This window comes from Amphimedon queenslandica, unplaced genomic scaffold, assembly GCF_000090795.2.
Source record: "Amphimedon queenslandica unplaced genomic scaffold, v1.1 AMPQUscaffold_8276_Cont19779, whole genome shotgun sequence".
In the NCBI taxonomy this organism is placed as follows: Eukaryota; Metazoa; Porifera; class Demospongiae; order Haplosclerida; family Niphatidae; genus Amphimedon; species Amphimedon queenslandica.
The window spans coordinates 1-2,449 of NW_003551446.1; the positions used below are offsets into that span (position 1 = coordinate 1).

Here is a 2,449-nt window from a genome sequence, read left to right on the forward strand (position 1 = left end):
AAAGAAGCTTCTAGCATAGTCTTAATTTTTTTTGTCGAAACGTCTGTCGAAACTTTTCTTTTTATCTCTGGGTCGAGACCCCTTTCTGATCTCTTGCGTTGATGTATTCTTTCAGTCCTTTCAGTATCAGCCTTGAGTAACTCTACTACATCCTCAAAAATCTGCTTTTGAATTGTATTTAACTTTTCCTCATAGGACGTCTCGAATTTGTAACGTGTCACACGCTCTGTTGCTCTTGTTATTGCAATCTGTACAATGTAGTATGCCCTGTCCCTCAACCGATCCTGTTCAATCCTCAGCCTGTCTTCTTGAATCCTCTCTACTTTTTCAAGCAGTAAGAAGTACTGATACTGCATTACATCTGAGGTATCTTCTTTCTCTCCCTCACTGTCTTCTGTTGCTGCTTCTCTCAGTCTCTCTGCTATTTCCATTGTATACGAAGGAGTTTCGATTGTTATCCCGTTTTCTTTAAGCCTTTCCATTATTTTTTTGCTGGTTAGGAATTTCATAACTTTGAGCAGGTAAACAGGAAAGATGGCATAAGTAATTAGAGTGCATCCTTTTCCAATACCTTGGAGTATGTGCTCGTTCTCTTGTAAGAATGTTGTCCATTCATTTAGATCTTTTTTGTTTCGGGTTTTCCACTTTTGTGAAAGGCGAATGACAATAATCGGTAGTCCCACAACAGTGCCTGGGTTTAAATGAGGATTTTCATCGAAAAACGTAATCAGTTGGTAAAAGGCTGGCTCGTCAATGAACTCACGATAATGCTTCTCGTATTTTAGTACCTTCTGTTTTGCCTCTTTATAGCGATCTCCACATATAACCTTGCTTGAGAATTTCATGAGGAGATAATAATTTAAGTAACCAATGAAATGATTCTCAATGAGAAAAGCAAATACTTCATCCATGTTTGTGATTCCATCGATCTGCTGCTTGTAGAAACTAAGTCCATGCGACTGATAGATACAATTGTCTTGCAATATATTTCTTAGCAGGTTCTTGACTATTCCTACGTTAGCATTTTGTGATAATTCTTGTATTTTGAGAAGAAGCTTGTGGTATTTGTCTTGTAATTTATACGCTTGATCTGTTAGTAAATCTACTTCTGATACTTTTTGTGTGATTGCATTGATAACTGGATGGAGAAAGAGAAAGGGGAGGGGGTTGACGGAATGAGAGAGGAAATGCTTTAAACCTTTGTATTACGGTATAGACGGAAAATTTTGCGGCAATTTAATTTTGCGTTTTCAATAAAATTTGAATGTTTTTTAATTTTGCGAATTAAAATTATGCGATTTGGCCACCACGCCCACACGCGTACACACGATGCTAATGATACACCATAGATACTACATGTAGTATCTATGGATACATGCCCATCGAGCCTACGTGATTTTAATTTTACGGTTTTTAATTTTTAAAATGCAAAGCGCAAAATTAAATTCCCCGCAAAATTTTCCGTCTATACGGTATTGACTTTGTATGTTTTGTGATTTTTGTATAAAGTATAAATTTAAAAAAGTTTCTCTACTCATGTGTTGTGTCTGATGTGTAGATATGCATAGTTTGCATACCTGTGCTTGTGTTCCAACCAGGTGCCGTTGAAGTTGATGCTTGCACAACTTGAGCTCCTGTATACATAAAAATATTGATTTTAAGCATACCATTTTTACAGTTTGGAATTTTTGTATGATTTTTGTTGGCTTTTCATTTCATACCTGTGTGATGGGTTTTAGATGCTTCCTCCTTCACTTTTTCTTCATATTCCTTAGCAATACTGTCCTCTCCTATTACTTTGAGTCTCAGTGCCTCAACCAGTTGATTGTGACTAGCTCCTGGTTTACCACTGAGCCAAGCACGAAACATCTGTGTTCTTTTTTCTTCTATATCTGATCTCTCTGAATCAATGTCTTGCAGCTTTTTGTCATCAACTTCTAAGATTAAACCCAACATGTGCCATCTGTCTGTCCTCACTATAGCACACACAGTCTTCAGATCTGGTTTACCATTCATAACTGAGAGAGGAGAGGCAGCCATTCAGCTGAGCTTTTTCAGCTGTCTTCTTTTAAATGTCGAATAACAGAGCTTCTGCATACTTTATTATTGTAACTGATCACTTCATGCCGTAGTAATTTCCTACAACTGTAATGTAATTAGTGTAAAATGTTTTAAAGTATGTGTGGGGGTGTATGTACCCTGTAGTAAAGTAAATATTCTTGTGAAAACATAGTAACCTAGCCCTTCAATGCTCAGCATTAATTTTAATGCTGATTCATTGCTGCATTGCGTTGACTAATTGCTTTCCAAGCCATAATTTGCTTGACCATTCAGTGATGCAGCTTTGTATTATCACATTTATTTTTATAGCTGTGCTACACTTTATTAAGAAGTGACACATTGAACTTTTTTATGAGGCGTATCATTCTCATACAGGCAGTCGTCATCC

General features: G+C 36.8%; 1 protein-coding gene across 1 annotated transcript; it reads right to left on the minus strand.

Annotated features, from left to right (window-relative positions):
* Positions 1 to 15: 15 nt before the first annotated feature.
* Positions 16 to 2,053, minus strand: LOC109591400 (uncharacterized; the record flags this gene model as incomplete). Its single annotated transcript, XM_020007141.1, has 3 exons — positions 1,722 to 2,053; positions 1,578 to 1,634; positions 16 to 1,138 (listed from the first exon to the last, which is right to left on the minus strand). Coding segments are annotated over exons 1-3 (1,499 nt in total), but the record flags the coding sequence as incomplete, so codon positions are not given.
* Between the last annotated feature and the right edge of the window lie 396 nt (positions 2,054 to 2,449).